At 39.1% G+C, this 23,959-nt stretch overlaps 1 protein-coding gene across 2 annotated transcripts in view; it reads left to right on the top strand.

Annotated features, from left to right (window-relative positions):
* Positions 1-23,959, top strand: part of bbs9 (Bardet-Biedl syndrome 9) — a 211,442-nt gene that overhangs the window by 52,016 nt on the left and 135,467 nt on the right. The window contains exons 15-19 of one of the 2 annotated variants that reach the window (XM_051720609.1): positions 8,714-8,728; positions 9,653-9,793; positions 14,285-14,380; positions 16,467-16,639; positions 17,247-17,399. In XM_051720609.1, the coding sequence (XP_051576569.1) occupies positions 8,714-8,728; positions 9,653-9,793; positions 14,285-14,380; positions 16,467-16,639; positions 17,247-17,399 (578 nt within the window). The remainder of the gene's footprint in view (positions 1-8,713; positions 8,729-9,652; positions 9,794-14,284; positions 14,381-16,466; positions 16,640-17,246; positions 17,400-23,959) is intronic. The other variant, XM_051720610.1, reaches the window with a different exon arrangement.

The following is a 23,959-nucleotide window of genomic DNA, read 5'->3' as shown; positions in this document are numbered from 1 at the left end:
AAATCGCATAAAAAATTGGCAAACCATATAACCTTGTAATCGTGTATTTATTTGTATTGTATTTATATTTCATCTGTCAGAGCATTTCTAACTCTTTTTTTTTTGTTGCTATAGATCCTCAGTGGTGTCAGATCGACCTTTCTTCACTCATAACAGTGTGAGAGCGTCCTCTGTCTGCTCGTATGAATGTAACACATTATAAGGAAAGTGTTTCACTTTCCCCACTGTTACTGTTTAAACACTCCTCAGATCACTTCATTTAAAAGCATAAATGTTTTCCATCTGAAAGGACTAAATATTAAATGAAACAAATGACAATAAAATGCAAAGTAATCTCATCAGTTACCAAAAAACCTTTTGAAAGTAATTGTATTCTGATTACCAATGATTTAAATTGTAACTGTAGTGGAATACAGTTACTAATAGTTTGTATTTTAAATACGTAACGACATTGCATGTATTCCGTTACTCCCCAACCCTGGAAAGAGCATACTACCATACAAAACTTACTAAAATTGCAGTGTGCAATTTGTAGACTGGGCACGGTATGTGAATGCATACCCAGATGACCTATTACATTTGTTCAAATTTACCATATGACATTTTTCCACTGCACGTTACGGTTCGACTCGACTCAACTCTGCTCGCTTTACTTTTCTGAGCTTGCTTTTCCACTGCAGTTTAGTGCTGCCTCAACATGGGTGGGATTATAGGCTGATCGTCATAGTTGTGCCGCCTCTACTGCCGTGACATCATCTTAAACGCGACACAAACATTACTGACTATAAACAATAACACGACCGCTAGCTGTTAGCTACTAGCTCATTGTGCTGCATAAAGCAGTTGTTGCATGGTGATTTTGCCTGGTTGTTTTAGAAGCAAGCTTTCCAGTCGCAGTTCAACTAAATAAAGTGAAGCTTTCAAGCAGAATATAGAGTTAACGTAACAAAACGTACCATCCTCCATCGTGGACTCCAACAACGTGGAGCCCAGGGCACTCTCCCTCCCATTGCTCGCCGGTCTATTGTCATATATAGCGTCCATTTGGTCAAACCACTTCCACTTTCTTCTGTTTGAACCACTCTGTCTGTTGTGGTCCTTGATGGTTCTGTAGTCACTTAAGTTTTTTTTACTTTTCCCTACACTGTTGGTAGGTCCAGTGGTTGCCGTGTGCGGCAACTTCCTGAAAGACTTTTTCGTTTTGCGTCATTTCGTTCGTCGCTAATGAGAGGAATGTCTGCACCTCATTTATTGACCACGGCGTGGTTTTGTGCACAGCCATTTCTTTTTACAATTCAAAAGTCGCGTGAACAAATGATACTGCTATTGCTGTTGCTAACTTTAAAACTAGCGGGTTGATGTCCCGTGTTGCAAATCCAGTGACGCTGGTAGTGATGATTCTTTCTGACCAATCAGTGATCTGCAGGGTTTTGACGTCACATTTAGTATCGGCTCTGCTCGCTTGGAACCTCGACTGAGGTGGTACTAAAAAAAGTACCAGGTACCAGGTACTATCCACAGTGGAAAACCCCCAAAAAGCGAGCAGAGTCGAGTCAAGCTGTACCGTGCAGTGGAACATTCCCAATATATAGCCAGAGTACACTGTGTGTGATACCATAAATGCAATGCTCTCAAAACATGACCTTTTATTTCCAGTATGATGAATGAACCAGAATTGATATCAGCTTCAATCTCTTTCTAGACTCATTATTTGATTTGACTGCTTAAATTGATTTGACAGTTATTAAAGCATATTTATTTCTTTTTACCATCAATAAAACTCCACTCACATAATTAAACATGCAGCGTAAGTTCATCTGACAGCACTGTACATACTACTATTTGGAATGTTTAGCATTGCATTCTGTATACAGTATCACTTAATATTATTTTAAAAACTTGGCAGTTAACTGTATACACTGCACAATATGCAGTAAGCAGCACGCACAAATTGTTTCGATACTTGTGCAGTCTCGTTACAGCAAGTGTATGCAGATTTGCAGTAGCACCATTGCTTGTCATTTACTTTATTTTTTCATGTTCAATTCAATCATTCATTCATGCATTTGGCAGTGCACTTATTACAGGGACAGTCCCCTCGGAGCAACCTGGAGTTAAGTACCTTGCTCAAGGATACTATGATGGTTGGCTGAGGGGATCTAACCAGCAACCTTCTGCTTACCAGTTCTGTGCTTTAGCACACTATGCCACCAACACTACATTCATGCATTCTTTCATCCATCTGTTTGTAGGGTCTAACTGTACAGCAGCTACTAGTAGTACATACAATTACTGAAATTACCTGATTTTCATACACATTTAATAGTTAAATTTTTTAAATAAACTTCATTAACTTCATGAACCGTAATCAGTTAAATTACTCAAAAAAGTACTCCACTACAAATTACTAATTACTTATATAAAATTGTAACAGTTTACTTCATGGAAAAGGTATTACAAATTACTTAACAGAAAGGTTTGGGTTTTTCTACTCAACTAGTCCAAATAATGTCTGTATTTCCTCCTTGTTCATTTTCGCATGCTAGTCACACTCTTAGCACCACACGGGCATACGCCCTTCAGCTGTCACAGAAACACAAAGAGATGTACATATGAACATAATTCATGTTTTAAAATTTACATCATAATTACTATTTTAGAAATGTAACCCAAGTAATGTACTTAAAAGTCAGTAACTGTAATCTGATTACTAGAATTTATAATGTAATGTTACACTAGTTTTTGACTTTAAAAGTAATTAGATTACAGTATCTAATTACTCTGAAATCATATTATAACTAACACTGAACGCTGTACAAACATGCACACCAAAACTAGTGGCTACATTTACAAATGTGTATTGAAAACGTAGATCTAATTTACATACAAATACACACACACATCTGTTGTCAACTTGAGACTACTACATTAGTTACTCATAAAACAATAACATTTTTACCTTTTAAAAAAATTACATTTTGCAACTAACATAAGGAGATGTGGAGCCTCTGTATCATCATATAAATGATACAATCCTCTTCACAATGTCTTTGTGACCTCACTGGTTGTGTTTAGCTGTTAAGCTCTCAGGAGACCCACGTGGAACCAGTGCCTGCAGAAATCATACATACACAATACAATATATCACTCATACACAATACCTGTCCCATAACACATTTTGCCAGGTTTAAGTGCATTTTAAATATGTGGGGGATTTTGCTGAGTGTGATGAGGAGGAGGGCGGGGCCGGGCCGTTAGGACACAAATGAGCCGGGATAAAGATGAGCCGGAGCCTCCAGTTCAAGAGAGAGAGAGACGCACGCTGCATGTTTGTCTGTTCTTTTATGTTGTTTTAAATTCATTTAAATCATTACATTTTATGTTGACTTTTCAGCCGGTTCCCAACTTCTTGCCCGTCCTTTAACTGTTACACTGAGAAAATGTGGTAATGGTGCACAGATTCCATGTGGGTTTTGCTGTGAGGGATCAGATCTGGCAGTATTTGTGTAGTAACAGCAGGAGCAGCTCCTGAAAGCATGAGGAATGCACAGTGTGTTTTTGGCAGTGTGGTGTGGTTGAGTGATATAGCCACCACTTAAAGTGCTTTTCTGGGTTGTAATGGCTGTTCCTCTCTTAAAGTAAACAGACTAGATGCTGCTGACATTGAAGAGGGGGGTTAGCTGGTTAGGGTGAGTTTTTAAGTCAGTGGGTTGGTGCTGTTTACACAAAGAAAACTCGAGTTTTAGGCAAATGGAGCGAGAACTCTGAGGGGAGACTAATGCCACATTTAGAGCTGGAAGTAGAGGTGTATCTCAAACACTTCCAGCTCAGGTCATATTTCATCAAGTGTGCTACTGGTCAGGGGCTTTCAGGGCATCAGCTACTGTACCATGGATATCACTTTACGAAACTAAACACTTTTTGGGTGAATCTCAAAAACATGACCAGGCTACATTACGTTTTAATGTGATTGATGATTTTATTATTTTATTTTTTTTATGAAATACTCATATCTGAGTGTTTCTTCAAAATCAGGCATGACCCGAGGGTGATTTTTATTAAAACAAATAGATTTCATATTTTTTCTTTTTGTTAAATGGAGGTCATATTAAAACCGACTTTTTGATTTATTTTTGGTACTTTTCAAATGCCTTTTATGTAGGGATGCACTAATATAAAAATTTTGGGCTGATACCGATTAAAAAAATAAATATTGTAGGCCGATAACGATACTGATATTTTGCATCTTATTTTGTCAATAGGTTAACTGTTTTACTTAGGAGTGCTTATATATATATATAAAAATAACTTTTTCACTGTTCTAACAATACAGATTTTTCATTTAATATGGGATCTGTTGAACAGGCTTAAATTTTAAAGAGAGCCACAATAAATGATACATACAACATTAAAAAAAGATAAAAAAAAATGGCTAAATCTGATAACATGATGAATGATATGAAAAAAAATTATGTTGTACTTTTTTACACTTCTGTATTAGCAGTTTAAAACAGTCTTTTAAGGTTTAGTAATCACACAAAGCCATATTGCGATTTTAATCATAATTGAATCAAACATGCAGCTTAAATGGATACCATACAGATATCTCAGAAGTCAGAGTTTGCTGGTTTCAAAGCATTTTGTATAGTTTCCCTCATCATGTAGCCAATAGGTAAGTGCCGTTTTCACAACTGTAAGTTAGAACGAGACAGAATAAAAATGAAATTTTACACGTTCTTAGGAGTACCAACCCTTAAGGATATTGTGGCTCTTATTGTTTCTGGACTGTGCTTTTGAATCACAAAGTTTTTAAATAGTGTGTTACCAATTAATTATACATAAACCAGTTTATATTTTCAAGAACAAATGAAAGAAAAGCCCTCGATGCACATGTCTGAAACAGTTTGTTGATTGTTTCTCACAGAATGCGCATATGAAGAATTTCTCTCTCTGTGTCAGTGGTCTGAAAACAGTTTGCAATAATTTTTTCTTAATTGTGTGCGCTGCAAATTATCTCAAACCATCTCAAGAGGTGCTCGGAGTTTAATTAGGGTAAGGGTTAGGGTATTTAAGTGGGCATTAAAAAGCTGACAGTGAGACATCCAAAAGATGCTATGAGAGGACAAGTCAAGGCAAAAATTGTGTGTTCACAGCAAAAAATAATAAAATAAAATACAAATAAATAAATAGAACTTTCTTGAATTTTATTGAACATAATCCTTTCATTTGCCAACAGTCCACAGCAATCCATATTGCAATTGAATTAGTCAATCTGTCAAATATATATTTATTATAAGGACTTCTCTAAGGACACGTCAGTGTAAACGTGCATCAGACGAATGCTTTTTAGGTTGCTGTGTCAAGTTAAACATGGTTTGAAATGTAATAAAACATTGTCATGATCCTGCTACTTTAGTCTTAGTTTATTCTTGTTGTGGCGGGATCATGACGGCCTCCTCCGCCCATTGGCTATGTTGGTACATGCACTTGTGTTTTCTCTCTCCTTTGTGTATCCCACAGGTGCCGCTCAGCAGTGCAATCAGCATTGCCATTTTCAGTTTCTCTCCCTTGCAAGAGATTTTGTTTCTGTTTTCCAAGTCTGTTAGTTTTTTCTTTATCTAGTTTGGTTTTGTTCTTGTTTTCTCCATCGTGACTTTTGTTTGCTGTTTTGTTTTGTTTTTTTCAATGAAGCTAATTTTGCCTTCTGCGTCTTTGTGTCCTCCCTCAAATTCCATGACAGAACAGTCTGGCCATTTTTGGACCCAGCAGAGGATATGGGCATTTTTCTTCTCTCAGCTCCTGTCCACAAGGAATCGATCTCCCATGACACCACCCACTATGCCGATTCTCTAACCCGCTCTCAGTATGGTTGTCCCATCAGAGAATTTTCTCAAGAGCTTGCCGATGATGCCTTTAGGTGATGTTATGGTGAGATCCTCCTTAAACACCTTTTGCTGAAGGGGCTGGACAAAACGTTCAGGGTGGAGGAGCTGGGTGAGATCTTTTGCTGGCCTTTTTGGGATTTGGTGGATCACCTCTGCCGACTTGCAGAGGTTGAGCTTATGCTGCAGAGGGGGAATGCCAAATCCCAAGACCCATCTCAGCCAGTGCCCTGTCATTTCTATGGCTCTTCCTGGGCTTCAGGAAAGGAGGAAGTGGGCTGCTGAACGCCAGGAGGCGGCGGCCATTCCCGCAGCCGTGCTTCTGATCGTCTGGGATAGGAGGAGGAGGAGGACCTCTGCTCCCCTGCCGCTGCCAGTGCTCCCGGCCACGGAGGCCGTTCCCCTGCCACTGACAGTGCTCCCGGCCACGAAGGCCGTTCCCCTGTTGCTGCCAGTGTTCCTGGCCACGGAGGCAATTTCTTTGTTGCCAATTTCCCCCGGCCATGGAGGCCGTATCCCTGTTTCCAGTTTCCACGGCCATGGAGGCCGTGTCCCTGTTGCCTGTGTCTCCGGCCACGGAGGCCGTTTTCCTTTCGCCAGTTTCCCCGGCCACGGAGGCCGTTTCCCTGTCGCCAGTTTTCCCGGTCACAGAGGTCATTCCCCTGCCGCTGCCAGCGCTCACGGTCACGGAGGCCGTTCCCCTGTCACTGCCAGCGTTCCTGGAAATGGAGACTGTCAACCAGCCTGTCCTGTTCTCTGTGGCCATCGACGAGCCTTTCCAGTGCCCTGTGGCTGTCAATGAGCCTGTCCAGTTCCCTGTGGCTGTCGACGAGCCTTTCCAGTTCCCTGTGGCTGTCGACGAGCCTTTCCAGTTCCCTGTGGCTGTCGATGAGCCTTTCCAATTTCCTGTGGCTGTTGATGAGCCTTTCCAATTCCCTGTGGCTGTTGATGAGCCTTTCCATTTCCCTGAGGATGTCGATGAACCTGTCCAGTTCCATGTGGACATCAAGCCTGTCCAGTTCCCTGTGGTCATCAATGAGCCTGTCCAGTTCCCTGTGGTCATCAACGAGCCTGTCCAGTTCTCTGTGGTCATCAACGAGCCTGTCCAGTTCCCTGTGGTCATCAAGTCTGTCCTGTTCCCTGTGGCTGTCGTCAAGACTTTCCAGTCCCCTGAGGCTGTCAACAAGCCAGTCCAGTTTCCTGTGGCTGTCGATGTGTCTGTCCAGTTCCATGTGTCTGTCAACGAGCCTGTTCAAGCCCCTGTGTCCAGTCAATCGTCTCATCAAGTCAAGCTGTCAGGCCAAGTCAAGCCGTCAGGCCAAGTCAAGCCACCAAGTTGAATCGAGCAGTGAAGCCAAGTCTAGCAGTCACACCTAGCCAAGTTGCTATTCCCTGGTCTGTCCCTTTAGCGCCGCTCTGGTCTGACCCGCCGGCTCCTCCCTGGTCCATCTCACATGTGCTGTCCTGGTCTGTCCTGCCAGTGTCTCCCTGGTCTGTCCCACTGGCTCTGCCCTGGTCTGTTCCGCCGGTACCACCTTGGTCCATCCCGCTGGCGCCGCACTGTTCTGATCTGCCAGCTTCTCCTTGGTCCATATCGCCAGCGCAGCCCTGGTCTGTCCTGCCTGTGTCTCCCTGGTCTGTCCCTCTGACACGGACCCTTCTATTATTTGAAAGCTGGGACCTGGACCCGGCCAAGAGACACAGACTCGATCAACACCGATTTCACAGCTGATTGCTATTAACAAATTAATTTAAAAGTTGTGATAACAAAATTCGGCTGACCATATAAAATGTGGATCCGAACCTGTACGGGTCCCGGGTCGGGTCTCGGGTCTTCGGGTTAGGGTGGACCCGTGAAGACCTCTAAGGTCATGATCCTGCTACTTTAGTCTTAGTTTATTCCTGCTACTTTAGTCTTAGTTTATTCTTGTTGTGGCGGGATCATGACAGCCTCCTCCACCTATTGCTTATGTTGGTACATGTGCTTGTGTTTTCTCTCTCCTTTTTAAACCCCTCTAGTTTTCAGTCTTGTGCCAGATTGTTTTTGTGTTTTCTCCCAGTCAGTTTGTTCCTGTGAGCTGTTGTCGTTCGGTCAGTTAATGTTTTACTTCTTGTTCTATTTTCTCTTGTTTTACAGTTTTTTCTGTTTTCCAAGTCTGTTAGTTTTTGCCTTATCTAGTTAGGTTTTGTTCTTGTTTACTGTTTTCTCTATCATGAGTTATTTTGTTTGCTGTTTTGTTTTGTTTCAATAAAGCTCATTTTGCCTTCTGCATCTTTGGGTCCTCCCTCTAATTCCATGACAAACATGCATTCAGAATTGCGCTACGTCCAACTGTGTTTGAACGCAAGAATGCGTTCTCATCTTGTGATGACGCAATTGTCTAGCAAGATTCTACAGTTGCACTTTTCCCATATAGCTAAAAGTAAATCTTAATGGTCCCAAAAATTGTTTATTCCTCTCTTTTGATTTAGGATAAAATATGATCTGAGTGAGGTCTTGACAGGTTTCATGAGATTCACCCTTTTAAGATTTTAGTTAATGAAGGGAATTGACCTAATTCTGCTAGTTTTACTTTCTGCTTATATTCACTTGTCATGTTGACCCTGTTTGGCACACTTTCTTTCATATGTACTTTATGTAGCTGTTAGTGTTTTATTATTATATTAGCATTATACAATTACTGCATCAGTTTCTTACTTGAATGCAATCAAATGTGCCTTCTCCTCTACCGTTTGACCCGTGTATCAGTGTGTGTGTGTGCGCATGTGTGTAACTGGATTTAAAGTGACTCTGTTTTCTGTTTCTTCTTTTCTGCTGTTGCCCATGTCAGAGCTTAACCCTTCAGGTGAGTGAGAGGACCAGATGACAGGATTTATATTTTACTGTCATCAGATATGATTGCTTTACAGCCGCAGATATGAAAAACCTTTAATATACAAACATGTGCATATGTACACTACCAGTCAAACGTTTGGACACACCTTCTAATTTTTTATTATTATTATTTATTTAATAATAATAATATATATAATAATTATTATTTATTAATAATATTATTAATATAATATAATAATAATGATCTTATGATTACACATCCATCACAAAAATAAGCTTTATACATTTAGTTTTGTAAAAATATATAAATCTTATTTCATATATTTACATTATGAAATTAATACTTTAGATCAAAAGGTTTTTAAGATCATGAGAAACATAAATTGAGTCAAGTATATCCAAAGTTTTGACTGCTAGAGCAGTTTTGACTGCTACACACCACAGGCTGTTTATATTCCTCATCCTCTGATGGGCTTGTGTTGTTTTAAGGCTGCAGTAGTAGATGTGTCCAGTAGGGGGTAGGGAGGGACAGCATCATACAGGTGATTTTACTCTGCACCAGACAGAAATATCTCTAAATCTAGTAGCTACCTCTTGCATATAGTGAACACTCTAGATTGTTGATGGAGTCTGGCCCTGTTCAAGCATTTTGATCTCACAGCATCCCATTTGAGGTCAGTGTCACCTGGTCATCTTCAAACTGTTAGAAGAAGCTACAGAGAAACTCAATAGATGGAGGAACTTTAAAAGATTTAGATGTATTTGTTTATATATATGTTTATAAACTCATTCAGGTGAGTGAGATATAGTCTGACAGAGCGTATAAATGAGTGTAATCCTCATTCTGTGGCTCTTGTCTTGACCTGAATGAGTCCTGTGTGTTTGAGGTTTGAAGATGTCTTATTTGTCTTTGTGTTTGTGTTCACCCTGTCAGGTGTCCCACGAGTGTCTCAGTGTAAATTCACCTTACCACTTCGATTAGTGTGCTACCCCTCCTCAGCAAGCAAAAACGCCAAATACAAGATCACCGTGGACACCAACAAACCTCCCGTCAATCTCAGTGAAGTCTTCCCAGGTACTACACTGTCACAACACTTACACTTCATAATTCCTCTTCAGTTCGGCCATATCTGAAAATGCATTGAGATCAAGAGCTGAAATTAACAGAGAAATGAACTATGCATAGTTTTCCATTCTAAACATGCATTATATATTCAGATTGATATGTATGCTGTGATCTGAATACAATTCTGTATATAAATTTCAACTTGAGTAAGATTGTGTGCATGTTCAAAAGCTTGTGCCACAACCAGGGGTTTTCTCTGAATAACTTTCACTGGAGAAATGATACAGAATTATACATGGTGGCCCAAGGAAGTTTTTTTCCATGAGAGTACCCATCATTTATAGCTGGAAGTCAGTAAGCAACTGCCTGGCCAAAAAAAAAAAAGTTGCCGTTTGGATTTAAATAAGCAGATATTGAAGAGCCTATGATTGGATCATTATTTCAGTGATTCGTATGTTTCAGCTGGCATCAATTCTTTTAACCCTAACTGATGCAGTGTGTAGCTTCTCATTTCTTAAACAACCATGTCGGAAGACGTATCCGTGGTCGTGGAAAAGATGTCACTGTGTTTCAGAAGGGGCAAATTATTGGCCTGCATCAAGCAAAGAAAACAACTAAGGAGATTGCTGAAATCACTGGAATTGGGTTAAAACTGTTCAACGCATTATTAAAACCTGGAAGGATATTGATGAACCGTCAGCTTCACGGAAGAAATATGGTCGGAAAAAAATCTTGAATGATCGTGATCGGAGATAAATAAAACGCTTGAAATCACATCTTAAAAAATCGACAGTAGAACTCACGGCTATGTTTAATAGTGAAAGTAAGAGCATTTCCACATGCACAGTGCGACGAGAACTTACAGGATTGGGACTAAACAGCTGTGAGACCACAAGAAAGCCACTTGTTAGTGGGGCTAATTGGAAAAAACTACCTCAGTTTGCTAGGGAGCATAAAGATTGGACTGTGGAGCAATGGAAAAAGGTCATGTGGTCTGATTAGTCCAGATTTACCCCATTCCAAAGCGATGGGTGCGTCAGGGTAAGAAGGGAAGCGCACAAAGCAATGCACCCGTCATGCATAGTGCCCACTGTACAAGCCTCTGGAGGCAGTGTTATGATCTGGGGTTGCTTCAATTGGTCAGGTTTAGGCTCCGCAACATTATGCTGCAATAAAATGAAGTCAGCTGACTACCTGAATGTACTGAATGACCAGGTTATCCCATCAATGGATTTTTCTTCCCTGACGGCACAGGCATATTCCAGGACAACAATGTCAAGATTCATCGGGCTCAAATTGTGAAAGAGTGGTTCAGGGAGCATGAGGAATCATTTTCATACATGAATTGGCCACCACAGAGTCCTGAACTTAACCCCATTGAAAGTCTTTGAGATGTGCTAGAGAACATTACACGGAGTGATTCGACTCTCCCGTCATAAATACAAAATCTCAGCCAAATATTAATACAACTCTGGACGGAAATAAATGTTGTGATGTTTCATAAGGTTGTCGAAACAATGCCACGACGAATGTGTGTCGTAATCAAAGCTAAAGGCGGTCCAACGAATATATTAGAGTGTGCGACTTTTTTTTTGGCCAGGCAGCATATTATCTATATAAAATAATGTTACTAAAACACCAAGCCTGTAAAAGTGTGCAAAAGCATGGTCAAAAGTTATTTTATTTTACACAGTGTGTGTGTGTATGACTTACACTTTTTGAATCCAAATATAAGTTTGTACATCAGAATGGATACATGCTGGTAAATGCAGCATTTTGAACTGTTCAACAGAAAGTGTAAAGTTAAGCAGTACATATAACACATAATTTTACTCTAAAGATGATTGACGTAGTGAATTTTAAGAGCAAATTTAAAATGCAAAAAAGTGTGGTATGCTTAAAAATAGTGATGGTCATTTATGGCTGCATTTAGAGTATAAATAAAGCATGGTCATGCTTTATGTGTCCCTGGAACATAATTCAGGTTTGAACAGGTTTTTGTAATGCAAATATGGACCATAGTTGTATTTCATTACAATTTACTTTCACTGAACAACACCATATTGTAAAAATCTAAATTTAGTGATGAATAAATACATTTTATTTCTTTTTTTTTTTTTTACTGAGATGTACAATGAGAGATGATCCAGTCATAATTCATTGACATGAATGGCTAATAAATCAGAATGAACCCAATAGAATTTTATTCAACTAAACTATATTTGAGCTTACAGAATAAATAAGGTTCTATCTGCATTTTAACCCTGGTCAAAATTCTACTTAATGTGTTAGGATTTCGAATCAGTGATCAGTGGAGTGTGTGTGTGTGTGTGTGTGTGTGTGTGTTATCTGAGCGGGTGCTGTAGACAGGACTTGGAGAATTATTTTTCCCAAGATAAAAGTGAGTTCTGAGCTCTGGTCAGATAAGGAACAATCCGTTGTGCTGCGGCGTCCTGTGAGCTGATAAGAGACTATCTCTGTCTGACATCCACACTAAAGCTCTGCCTGAGAATCACAAACCCTCAGCAGAGAGAGAGAGATTGAGAGAGAGAAAGCTTGTGCCCATATGTTTGAGAAAGAAAGAAAGAAACAAACAAACAAACATTGTAGTACCAAGATGCGTTTTGGACACTTTCTGGTTTTTCAGATGTCACCCTGACACCAATTGCTTGAAAGTTGGAGAAAAGACTTTAACATAAGTTTTGCAGATATCATTTGCTTTGATATTTTGTTATCTAATTAAATATCATTTTTGCATGTTTAATTTCCAAAGGGTCCAAGTAGCATGGCATTGCCATCTGGTACTGCCACAGTACCATGGTATTTTTGTAGGTGAAACAAAACAGAATGGGTCTTACTTAGACAAACAGTGAAATAAATGGAGAAAGGTGTGCATTACATTGTAGTGTGCAGAACTGGATTTCACTTCACTATAGAAAAAGTAGTTGAACAAACTTATTACAAGCACTTTTTGAGTAAACTCAACTTAATTCTGTCCAACACAAATTGTTGAGTGTAGCCAAAAAAAAATCTGACAACTTAAATAATGTTGTTCATGGGTTACAGACAATCTATTGAAATTAAATTCTGTCAAGGCAAGGCAACTACTGTAATGGTTGTTTGTTAAGCACATTTAACAATGGAAGACATTATCATTTGTTATTATGTCATCTTTATGTTTGATTTTAGAAGACTGCAACATGAGTTTGAAGAGAACTAGAGGCAAAGGTATTATTTCGTAAGACCAAAATATAAAAAAACGAATCTAGACCTAACAGACAAACCTCAATCACGGTGACAATCATGAAGTAAAGAGATGAACTCTGAACAATACAACAGCTAACTAACACTGACAACAATACAGGGGTTCCTTTTTTGTCAGCTAAATCCCTTTGGTCCCTTTGGATTTACTTGAAGTACCACCTAATATTGTAAGTAATATTAACCTTTAAAAAAAATAAAATAATAATAATTGTACTTAATTTCACTTCATTTTTCTTATTATTGTTATAGTTGAATAAACCTTTTTTGCATTTATTGTTCTTTTCTTATAAATTTATACATTTGATTTCATTAATTCACCGTTGGCATTTTTATCCTATTCAGAGATTGCACTACATAGTCACAGTAGTGACATTTACAACAAAAAACCTGGACTATTTTTATCTGTCATTTCTGTTTTCATTTTTCTGGTCATTTTATATATGGATGTCATTCCATTTGTGTATGTACATTTAATACATTGATTTGAAATATCCAAATTGTACATTTTCACTAATTAAAAATGACTTTTCATATAAGTCATAAAGCCAGGGTCGTAGCAACCATTATAATGTAGGGTGGGGGGACATGCAGCCCAAGGAGGTACGGCCATCACCTATTGCTTTTCAGGATGACAGGGAAAACAATGTCAGGTTAATGACTCTAAAGTTACTTTTAAAACATGGTTGTGTTGCTGATAATGAAAGTAATTATGTTACGTCATTACTTTGTATGGAGAGAAACATGTCATTTACTTTTGCATTAAAAAGTTCCATTTTCTCACCATCAGTTGCAATTGCTTCGCTCTCTCATGAACCCCTGTTTGGGAAACCCTGCTGTAATAGTGACCACATAATCTAACAGCAATGCATGTGGGGGACTTGCAAACCCCTTAACATTTTTCGATACAAAATTGTTTGTTCAGACACAAACAAAGTTTGACAAGTTGGCACAACATTTGGGCAAATAATGTTGGTGTTACGCATGTTTTTATGTAGACTGGTAACATAAACTTGAAAAATATATATATACTGGGTCAAATTTATACCAGTGTTTCCTCTCAAAGATCAAAATATCTTTGTTAGCAACATGTTAAGACTTATCTTGTTCGCTTCATAGAATAAATGACTTCACATACTAATTATTATTATTATTATTATTATTTTTTATTTTTTTTACATTTGTAGGGAACACTGTGCAAGCTTGTTTTTTTTTTCAGTGTCTGTTTTTGGGTTCCAGATTTCTCAGACAAGTCAGAAAATAAGGACTGCAGTGCTTTGGCTTTCCATCTCATCACTGGCTCTAGGGTCACTGTCCTCGCCTCCAAAACATCCCGTAAGTGATTACACACCAACAAACACATACAGTACACACACTGTAAAATACTCATATCAAAAGTCCAGACACAAAATGCAGACTTCACATTTTCTGCACTGATTTTGGGGGGAAATTTGTGGAAATATTCAGAATGGATTAAAAAAAAAAAGGTAAAATATGTCAAAGGACTTTATAGCTGACAGTATAATCAAATCAGCCAGAATATTTCATTAACGAAACACACGCAGGGTGAAGTGTACAAGTTTGTGAATAAAACTGTGAAAATAAGTGGAACTTTCTATGGAGTTCTGTGGTACAGATTCTGTGTCAGCCTGCACAATACACAACACTTTTGATAAAATAATCAAATTGGAGGGAAAATTTGAAGCCAGATTGTTTCTTTTTTGTAAAGTATAACTACAGCCAGAAATTTTTACCAAGGTAAGTTGATGAGAGTTTTGTTTTTTCTGCTTCTCTATTGTAAGTAATTACAGCCCTGACATTTGTGTTGTCATATTTTATGGAAAAAGAATAAAAGTTGTGAATCATTGGGAAAAATCCATTCCACAAACAAAACTAAATTGATTCCATTATTAGTTTCTGAAGATTCTCAGTCATCCAGGTCAATGCAGAATGTGTTTACCTGTGTCCTGCATAGAGGAAGTGAAAAACAAACATTACACTATGTAACACAATTTTTGTTCCTGTGTAGTAAGTATTATTTCCAATGCCTCAGAGGTATAGAAAATGGCTATTATTCCCCACAAACTTTGCTTTTGTGACCAGGACAGTGATATTTTGAAATGTACCTATCTCCAATGAGAAAACGGGCGAATTTGTGTCTTTTCGTTCACATAAAGTAAAAAAAAAAAACAACAACATATGAATCCAAAATCCTTCTTTATCTGTAGTCCATGAAGACACCGGCTTTGACCTTTGCCTCAGACAGCTTAGGGAAGAAGTCTTGACGGTACTTGAAGGCTGCCGACTCCTTATCTAGAGCTCTGACAAATTGTTTCATAAGACCCAATTTGATGTGCAGTGGTGGCATCAGCACCTTCCGGGGGTCCACCAGTGGCTCCCACTTGACGTTGTTCCTCCCCACAGAGAACTCGGTCCGCTGTGGCCAGTCCCGCCTGTGGTAGTGCGCCTTGGTGTCCCTGCTGTCCTAAAGGCAAAGATAGCATGGAAACCCATCAGGAATGCCACCATTCTGAAGTCTCCTATGACCTCCCAGCAGTACTCATCATACTTCAAGGCATCCAGCAAGGTCTTGATGCTGTTGTAATCCTCTTTGAGGTGCACTGAGTGAGCCAGGGGAAGAGACGGGTACTTTTTACCATTATGGAGCAGCACAGCTTTGAATATTACTTTAGTATAAATACATGGTCATTTGGATTCATATGTTGTTTTTTTTCTGAATTTATGTGAACGAAAAGACACAAATTCACCCGTTATCTCATTGGAAATAGGTACATTTCAAAATATCACTGTCCTGGTCACAAAAGCAAAGTTTGTGGGGAATAATAGCAATTTTCTATACTTTTGAGGGATAAGCGATTAGGAAATAACACTTACAACCCAGAAAAAAAAGAAAAAAGAAAAAATGCGTTACACAGTTTTGTGTAACACATCAGCACTGCAGATAAATGGGTAGTTTGTATAAAATATTTTTGGGAAGTTTACTTGTTCTGCAGTGTGACATGCTGTACTTTATCTAAAACTATTATAATCAACATTTTACAGATTTTTTTGACATGCTGTGAAATGGTAGCGGTACTCGTAAATTGCTTAGGGAATTCAAGAATCGAGTACAATATTAGTGATGAAAGAGCCATCATGATCAAACAAAGGAGTCAGTCAGATCCCATAATGAAAGTTTTGTTGTGGTGCCATTGTGACATCTCGCTCTCTCTCCTTCACTACTAGCTGTCTTTCATGAATAAACACATAAATGCACACTCCCCCCCTCCCCCCACACACGCTTCACTAACGCTGACATCCATCACACGAGTAAGCCCTGTGATCTGTTTCAGGTTGTCATGAGCTAATTACAGGTGCGGCAGACGGAAGGCTGATAGCACTACTGTCTTTCTCTGTGCAGAGCGTTACAGGATCCAGAGCGAGAGCTTTGAGGATATCTGGCTGGTTGCCAAGGAGTTAGTGCAGCGATTCGACCGGCACTTTGCCTCACTTGGAGTCAACGACTTTAGAAACAGCTTTACTGGACCGGTTCCACTGTCTGAGTACTTTGAGATGGTGGACCACCACTTTGAGGTGCAAAGTTTTTCACACAGTCACATATTTTAAATTTGGCTCTATGTACATATGGAGACATATTCTGGCATCACTAATAAACATGACATTAAGAATGTATCTATCTGGGGTCCTGGGTAGCTCAGTGGTAAAATACGCTGGCTACCACCCCTGCAGTTCGCTAGTTCACTAGTTCAAATCCCAGGGTGTGCTGAGTGACTCCAGCCAGGTCTCCTAAGCAACCAAATTGGCCTGGTTGCTAGAGAGGGTAGAGTCACATGGGGTAACCTCCTCGTGGTCACTATAATGTGGTTCATTCTCGTGGGGCGCGTGGTGAGTTGAGCGCGGATGCTGCGGTGGGTGGCGTGAAGCCTCCACACGCGCTATGTCTCCGTGGCAACGCGCTCAACAAGCCACGTGATAAGATGCGCGGGTTGACGATCTCAGAAGCGGAGGCAACTGGGATTCATCCTCCGCCACCCGGATTGAGGCGAATCACTATGCGACCATGAGCACTTACAGTAAAAGCGCACTGGGAATTGGGCATTCCAAATTGGGTAAAAAAAAGAAAATAAAGAATGTATCTATCTGGGTAATGTTTTCTCATTGTTGAGGGAATATTTTGTAGCTCCGTGTGAATGCACAGAAGTATCAGGATCTGCTGTCAGAGAGAGCGGTCCAGTTCAGAGCCATCCAACGGCGTCTGCTGACCCGCTTTAAAGACAAAACCCCAGGCCCACTTCAAAACCTGGACACACTGATGGAGGGAACCTACCGTCAAGTAAGTGTGCTTACATCAGGGGTAGCGGAACCTCGGTCCTCCACACTCTTTAAAAAGATGATTTTTGTCCTCTGCACTTTTCCAGGCTATACCTATATCAAGTCCAAATGGTGGATTTGTATAAATTATTCTTTGCGTTTTGTTACTTTGGGCTGATTGAGTGACCATCCAGCCAATCACAGGTTAGTTTCATGAGCCAAAACCACCCTTACGTAATAGGCCGTCAGTCAGACAATCTAATCAACGCGGCTCCGTTCATTTCTACAAAGTTGCTTTCAACAATGCTCATTTATCCATGTTTTTTATCTGCATTGATATTGATCTAAATTAATAATCTAGAGATGAGGAACACACAAATGAGAGTTATTTATCAGCGTATCGTTCTTGATTGGCAGTATTACGTGAAATGCACTGCAGAAAAAACAAAACAAAAGGACAATCCTTCTTTTAAGAACACATTGTAAGTGGAGTTCATATTGGCATGAGTCTTCATAAAGTTATGCTTTTTACATTATGTTTGTGAGGTAATAGTTTAATCGGTTGTTTTTGCCAATTTAAGCAGATTACAAGATCTGTGTTAAATATGTAAAGCTATTTTTAATATCAGCTCCTGTTTTTAACTCTATGTTGGTGTGCAGTCGACAAACTGTAGGTAAAAAGATAGATCTGCTATGTTCTTAGAACAGCATTTTACTGAAGTGAATAGATATGTAGACAAGCTTTTTTAATACATGAAAACGTACAGACATTATTGAAACTCATTATAATTATTGTTGTCTTTTGATAAAAGTCATGCTCAGCAGCTCACAAACTGTATGGAAATGATAGATTTGCTTTGTTCTAATAATGCTTACAATCTCTACTAAAGTCTCTTTGTAGGTCTGTAGACATACAGATTTTAAAGGATTAAAATGTTATAGTGATTGTTGATTCAGTGACTAAGTCACTCATTTTCACCTTCTGGCATCACCAGAAATGGTCACTGAATCATTAAATGGATCTGAATGAATTTTGGTGAATGTAGTCAAAACGCTCAAGCCACTTGGATACATTTAAATCCCACAATGCACAAGCACAGAGTAAAAATATAATTTAAACAAAATAATTTATTCAGGACCAGCAAGTGCAAGTGAAACAAAAGCAAGTGCTCTACAGGATGCCCTTTATTTTTGCAGCTAATTTTGCAATACTTGAATCTTTAAAACACACAAATATTAAAAGTAAATAATACGTATATATTAATATAATATTTATATCATACTTATTAATATATACTGTAATATATAAATACTGCACTGTAAGTGTTGGGTCTGTGCGAGCCTCCTACTGACAGCTGTGTCCCACTACTTTTAAAATGACTGCTACGCCCCTGGCTCCAACCCTAATGAAACACACTTGAACCAGCAAATCAAGGTGTTTAGGATTACTTGAAAATTACAGGCAGGTGTGTTGTAGAATGACTGGAACTAAACTGCAGGAAGGTCACCCTCCAGGAGTAGGCAGGACTCTCCACACATATCCACACTTACAGTGCAGTATTTATATATTACAGTATATATTAATAAGTATGATATAAATATTATATTAATATATACGTATTATTTACTTTTAATATTTGTGTGTTTTAAAGATTCAAGTATTGCAAAATTAGCTGCAAAAATAAAGGGCATCCTGTGGAGCACTTGCTTCTGTTTCACTTGCACTTGCTGGTCCTGAATAAATTATTATTTTTTAATTATATTTTTACTCTGTGCTTGTGCATTGTGGGATTTAAATGTATCCAAGTGGTTTGAGTGTTTTGACTACATTCACCAAAATTCATTCAGATCCATTTAATGATTCAGTGACCATTTCTGGTGATGCCAGAAGGTGAAAATGAGTGTCTTGTGTGAAATGAGTTAGTGTGGACTAATCCACACATTGGAATACAATAAATGCACAGTGTCTTTCTATGGGACTGTAAATCCATCTCTCTCTATGCAGCATAGACACTGTTTAGCGTGCATGCACACTCATAAATGGACAGAGCACAAGTATTGTTCCCACAGTAAAAAAAATAAATAAACGCATTTCTCTCGTTATTTCACCTTTAGAGATGAAGCACTGAATGAAACGTAATAAACGTTTTTTTTTTTAACTCTGGTTATGCACATGGCTGGAAATCGGAGCTGCTCAGTATCCAAAATGCAAGTAAACATTTAACTAGGCAATGTTTCAAAACATAAACATTAATTTGACATGCTAATGGCGTTTGATATGAAAAGAAACAAAGACACTATGGCTATTATTATTTTCAGAGCTGTTCATTTAAAAGTCTAGTCTACTTCATATCATCCTCATAACAGCTGTTACATTTCTCATTTCTGGACTGTGCAGGTATTATCTTTCTGTTCTTTGTGTATCAGTCAGTGTTGGTCTTGTTTGGGTTGTCAAATGTCATGTTTATATCCACATTCTTAATTCATAGATTAGGCCTAATATCTACATACTGTTTATTACATGTACAACCGATTTAGTAGCATGGTCTCCTCTCTCATGGATAATTGGATAACCTGGTTTATTACATTAAGCAAACGATCATATCTTTTACTCGGTCACTAAATCTTAGATTGGTTGTGAAAATACTACGCATGGCCCAAAAGTTGACAGCATAACTAAACGGGTGACCAAAAACCCATAATTTGCTCAACAGAACTCTTCGCTTAAAAAGACATATGTAAATGGTAGGACGTCTGATATGATGTATTTATGAATTTATATCTGTAAAGCATTTATAAGGGCTTACATTATCATATCTTGCAAATTATAAATGTGATATAATTTTGGGGGAAATTGTCTTAAAAACGTAATATATATTAAAAATATTTACAGTAGCTTCGGACACATTTTTTAAAGCCATGATGGTAAAAACAGCTATTTTTTCATTTTTGTTTTGGGGCCAGTGAATATTTTGGCAGGGCCAATAAAAATCTGAACCACTTGCCAACCGGGCCAGTAGAAAAATTCCTTAGCGTTGAGCCCTGAGTAGCCCGGACTTACTCAAATTAACACACACTTCAGAAGTGTGCAGTGTTAAACAGACTATGTAATGGATTTGGGGAATCTCCAAAATACTTCAGAAAGTGTTGGAAGTGTGGCAAGATATCAATGATGAAAAATAATGCATGCACATACCTGATGGAAATGCCATATTGATAGAATGGAAAGAATAAGGGATTTTGTAGGAGAAGGCAAAGGCACAGGCAGGTGCAATGAAATTATTTTTACCCCAGACAGGCTTTTATTAGGATGCTTGTAAAAGAAGAGAAGAGGAGGAAGAGGGGTAAGCAGGAAGTGCAGAGGGCTCTCTGGGAAAGTTGTCATCCTTTGACGGGTATGACCGGGTTTGTGCCAGACTTTTCCAGCCCCAGTTGATGTACCTTTGTCTCATGGGTATCACCAGTCCTCAGCCAAACTGAAAGCCTCATGTGGAATGTGCTTCAGAGCAGCCAAGATGACATTTCCTGGGTTTTGCCATGAGTCCAGTTTTCCAGAGCAAAGACAGCACCCTCTGCAGATGACCGTGGTGGTCTTCTTAGCTTTCCAAGTGGATTACCAAATTATCAGTGTAAGTGGAATAGGCTTGGTTAGACTGGAGAATGATATTCATTAGCCTCTGGCAGGGGCCCCATTGTTGCCAACTGGGATTGTGCTGTATTGCAAGTTGCCAGTGGGAGTTCTGAAGACCAACTTTTCCTTTGTACCCAGAGTGAGGTGCACCAGCCAATGACCCTTAGTGATGTTCAACATGGGTATGAACCAGGCTCTGCTTAGCCACTTGTTGAGTTCCTCCACTTGTTGCATGGGACAGCCACTTAAGGTTTGCTCAATTGTCCAATTGTGGGACATCATAATGGGGTTGGACCATGGGCTGCAAGGATCCTTGATCATCCCCAGATGTGGCCAGTTCAGCTGGCAAAATCGGTATGCCACAGGTTCCACCTTCTTGATGAACATGTAGGGTCTGTGCTAAGAAGCAAAAAAAAAAAAGATAATTTTCTGGTGGAATTAAGACAAGCTTTTCCACTTTTGATATTATCAGCCACAACGCACTCATCTCTTGACTCTCAGATATTGGTTTAACTGGCACTGCTCTGCCCTGGTTTAACAGACAATATTTTATCTCAATAGATAAATACAATTCCCTACTGCTCCACTCACTCATGGTGTGCCCTAGGGTTCTTTTCTGGGTCCTCTACTTTTCATAATTTATATACTTCATCTTGTTTAAAATTATCCATTGTCATGGTCTGTTATCACTGCTACGCTGTTGACACACAGATTTATATCCCCGCTAGTTTTGATTAAGGTCTTTCAACCAGCTCATTAACAGCCTGTATGAAGGATGTACAAATTTAGTTAAACTTCCATTTTTTTTTTTTCATGTTTAATGTGATGAAAATGTCACCAAACCATCTAAAACCATTAAGAATCTGGAAATCATATCTGATTCATCTTTCCCTTTGAAGCCCAGGTAAGAACCATCACCAGAACTGCATTCTTCTATCTACATCACAATGCAAGACTCCGACACATTCTTAGTCCAAGGGATGCCGAATCACTAGTTTATGCTTTCATAACATTACATCTTGACTATTGTAACTGCCGCTTCTTTGGCCTACCTGCTAAAACCATAGCCAGAATACAATACATCTAAAATTCTGCAGCTAGGGTTCTCACAAACACCATGGCCTGTACATATCACTTCCATCTTGTTCAGGCTTCACTGGTTACCTGTCTTGTGTCATATTAAGCTCAAAATACTTCTCTTAACCTTCAATGCTCTTCATTGTCTTGCACCTCTCTATTTGCGTGACCTGCTGCAACCATACACACCTGCACGTTCTCTTTATTCTTCTGACTCCAGATTGCTCTCTATCCTCAGATTCCCATCTCTCTACTTTTGGTGGAAGATCCTTTAGTGTAAATTGTGGAATGTACTCCCTCTGAGTCACTGCAACATCTCCTCCATCTCCTTCATCAAATCTCTGCTAAAAACTGACCTTTTCTCACAGTACTATTAATAAAATTTCTGGTTGCCGTTTTTTTTTTTTCTTCTGTCTATGTTCTTTGAACATTGTAATTTCTTTGTTTGTTGAATGTATATTGATTGTTAAGAAATCTTGAGGCTTTGGAAAGGTGCTGTATAAATAAAACATTATTATTATTATTATTATTATTATTATTATTATAACATGGACCCGGTCACCTATTTGGAACTCTGAACGGTTACGCCAATCGGTGTTGACTTGTTGCCGGGCCTCAGTTCCGATGTTCCTGCACCAATGACATCACCTGGTCGATACCCTCTCTCATTTCTTATACATGCTCGATGCCACGGTATTAGGGTGAAGACTGCTATTCTCAAACCTTCCTCACGACATCAAGGAGGCCCTGGGGAATGCCCCCAAAAGAGCAGCATGAAAAAGTGAAACTGGTGGACTCCTGCCTAACTGGAGCATGATCATGCCAATCCTCAGCCACCACTCACCATAACATCCACTTTAGGTGTGCAGGTGGCTGACATGGGCCATCTACATTAAAGGAAGTACTGTGCTCTTTAAATAACTGGTGATCAGACACTGTAAGATGCGCAAAGAATATCACACATATAGATAGCTTTGATCACTGTACCACTCCTAGTACCTGTTTTTTCAGCATACTTAGCAGTGAGTTTGATTTTGATTATCATTAGAAAAGGAAACTGAACATCGTTTAACAAATTCTGTTCTGTTTGTGTATCTACATTGCATTGCTGTTGGAAAATCCTCAGGGTGCAGAGGTGAACACAATGTTGATGTGCTTTGTCTCCACTACTACACTCTCTCCCATTGTCTCAAGTTACACATCATGTTCTTGTCACTCATAGATCTTTGATGAGGCTCCATAATTATACATTAACAGACTGGGTTGCCATGTGTTGTGTCTTTGATGCTCTAGATGCTTGTGGGCAGATAAGATTTCGCTTGCTCATTCTTCTCCCAACCAAGTCTTATTCCTCTGAATATTTATACAGATAAAAGATGGAGATATGTTGGAGAAATAACTAGGGATATGCAAAAGTACATACTTTCAAAATCAACTAGTCTGTGGGTTGCCTGAACGGCTAGTCGACTGCTTAAGTAAGTCCTGTATAATTATGCTGGTTTCGGGTTCCTTAGTGGGGGTAAATGCTGTCTTAAAAATGCAATGCTCATGACTGGATGCTAAAAGACACAATGAAAGACTCTATGCAATGGCCAGAGACTTCCAATTCAATTTGTATGTCAGTAGCAACTGTGTTTTAATGGGGATGAATTTATGCTTTTTTTTAGAGGGTTTTAGAGTACAACTAGTTGTTGATGAATGGTGGACTAGTTAATCATCCTGACCCATCCCTAAAAAATACTGTTCTCCTCAATGATGGATCACACACACCATCAAGCCTCCAGTACAGGAGAACAAGAAAAAGAGAGACTCTGAGAGAGAGAGAGAGAGAGAGAGAGAGAGAGAGAGAGAGAGACTTCTTATAATAGAGGCTT

This window comes from Myxocyprinus asiaticus, chromosome 16, assembly GCF_019703515.2.
Source record: "Myxocyprinus asiaticus isolate MX2 ecotype Aquarium Trade chromosome 16, UBuf_Myxa_2, whole genome shotgun sequence".
Taxonomy (NCBI): domain Eukaryota; kingdom Metazoa; phylum Chordata; class Actinopteri; order Cypriniformes; family Catostomidae; genus Myxocyprinus; species Myxocyprinus asiaticus.
Note: the sequence above shows the minus strand (reverse complement) of the source record. Positions and strands in the feature narration are given on the sequence as shown.